This window comes from Salvelinus namaycush, chromosome 32 (assembly GCF_016432855.1).
Source record: "Salvelinus namaycush isolate Seneca chromosome 32, SaNama_1.0, whole genome shotgun sequence".
Lineage (NCBI taxonomy): Eukaryota > Metazoa > Chordata > Actinopteri > Salmoniformes > Salmonidae > Salvelinus > Salvelinus namaycush.
In genome coordinates, this window is record NC_052338.1 from 24,078,536 (window position 1) to 24,080,448 (window position 1,913).

Sequence of the window (1,913 nt, forward strand, 5' to 3'; positions counted from 1 at the left end):
TCGCGATTCCCATCCTTCCTGTCCTCGGGCTCGTGAGGTGGGGGAGATCTTGGTGGGCTACACTCGGCCTTGTCTCAGGGTAGTACATTAGTGGTCTTTGATATCCTTTAGTGGTGTGGGGGCTGTGCTTTGGCAAAGTGGGTGGGGTTATATCCTGCCTGGTTGGCCCTCTCCGGGAGTAACTTTGGACGGGGCCAGTGTCCCCCGACTCCCACTGTCTCAGTCTCCAGTGTCTATGTGCCAGGGGGCTAGGGTCAGTCTGTCCTATCTGGAGTATTTCTCCTGTCTTATCTAGTGTCCTGTGTGATCTTCAGTATGCTCCCTCTAATTCTCCCATCTCTCTCTCTCTCTCGTTGACCCTGCTGGTCATCTATGAAAGTTTGAACGTCTTCAATAATCTCCACCCGGCACAGCCAGAAGAGGACTGGCCACCCCTCAGAGCCTGGTTCCTCTCTAGGTTTCTTCCTAGGTTCCTGCCTTTCCAGGGAGTTTTTCCTAGCCACCGTGCTTCTACATCTGCATTACTTGCTGTTTGGGGTTTTAGGCTGGGTTTCTGTATAAGCACTTTGTGACATGGGCTGATGTAAAAAGGGCTTTATAAATACATTTGATGAATTTATTCATCGCTTTAACTTGTTTTTAATTGAAATATGTTATGTTTCTGTTATACTGTTTCCCAAACCAAGGTGGTGGTTAAACTCAATTGGTTGAGAGAACTGGAGAGTTCAGTCTCAGAAATGATTATCTGACATATGTGTGACCTATGACCTATCCCCCTCTTCTCCTCCCCCTCTACAAAATGCCCCCTCTTCTCCTCCCCCTCTACTCATGCCCCTTCTTCTCCTCCCCCTCTACTCATGCCCCTTCTTCTCTTCCCCCTCTACAAAATGCCCCTTCTTCTCATCCCCCTCTTCTCCTCCCCCTCTACTCATGCCCCTTCTTCTCCTCCCCCTCTACTCATGCCCCTTCTTCTCCTCCCCCTCTACAAAATGCCCCTTCTTCTCATCCCCCTCTCATCCCCCTCTTCTCATCCCCCTCTACAAAATGCCCCCTCTTCTCCTCCCCCTCTACAAAATGCCCCTTCTTCTCCTCCCCCTCTTCTCATCCCCCTCTACAAAATGCCCCTTCTTCTCATCCCCCTCTTATCATCCCCCTCTACTCATGCCCTTCTTCTCCTCCCCCTCTTATCATCCCCCTCTACAAAATGCCCCTTCTTCTCATCCCCCTCTTCTCCTCCCCCTCTTCTCATCCCCCTTTTCTTACCCTCTTTCATCTCCTTGGTGTCCTCCTCCTCCTGCTGGTCAGATTCAGGATCAGGCTTCAGCTCTGTGATTTCTTCATCCTCTTCTTCCTCCTCTGTAGAAAGAGAGAGCGAGGGGTATAGAGGGCGGAAGGGGGAGAGAGAGGGAGAGGGAGAGAGAGAGAGGGGTATAGAGGCGGAAGGGGAGGAGAGAGAGGGAGAGGGAGAGAGAGAGAGGGGTATAGAGGGCGGAAGGGGGAGAGAGAGGGAGAGGGAGAGAGAGAGAGGGGTATAGAGGGCGGAAGGGGGAGAGAGAGGGAGAGGGAGAGAGAGAGAGGGGTATAGAGGGCGGAAGGGGGAGAGAGAGGGAGAGGAGAGAGAGGGTATAGAGAGCGGAAGGGGGAGAGAGAGGGAGAGGGAGAGAGGGGTAGTAGAGGGCGGAAGGGGAGAGAGGAGAGGGAGAGAGAGAGGGGTATAGAGGGCGGGAAGGGGGAGAGAGAGGGAGAGGGAGAGAGGGGTATAGAGGGCGGAAGAGGGAGAGAGAGGGAGGAGAGGGAGAGAGAGAGGGTATAGAAGCGGAAGGGGAGAGAGAGGGAGAGGGAGAGAGAGAGGGGGTATAGAGGGCTGGAAGGGGAGAGAGAGAGGGGTATAGAAGGCGGAAGGGGGGGAGAGA

General features: G+C 53.7%; 1 protein-coding gene across 1 annotated transcript in view; it reads right to left on the minus strand.

The window, feature by feature from the left end:
- The window catches only part of LOC120027067 (cytoplasmic dynein 1 intermediate chain 1-like), a gene marked incomplete at its 5' end in the record, with an annotated part of 38,236 nt that extends 36,726 nt beyond the window's left edge, over positions 1–1,510 (minus strand). Inside the window, one exon of the mRNA XM_038971911.1 lies at positions 1,264–1,510. Within this exon, the coding sequence (XP_038827839.1) occupies positions 1,264–1,510 (247 nt within the window). The remainder of the gene's footprint in view (positions 1–1,263) is intronic.
- Positions 1,511–1,913: the final 403 nt, after the last annotated feature.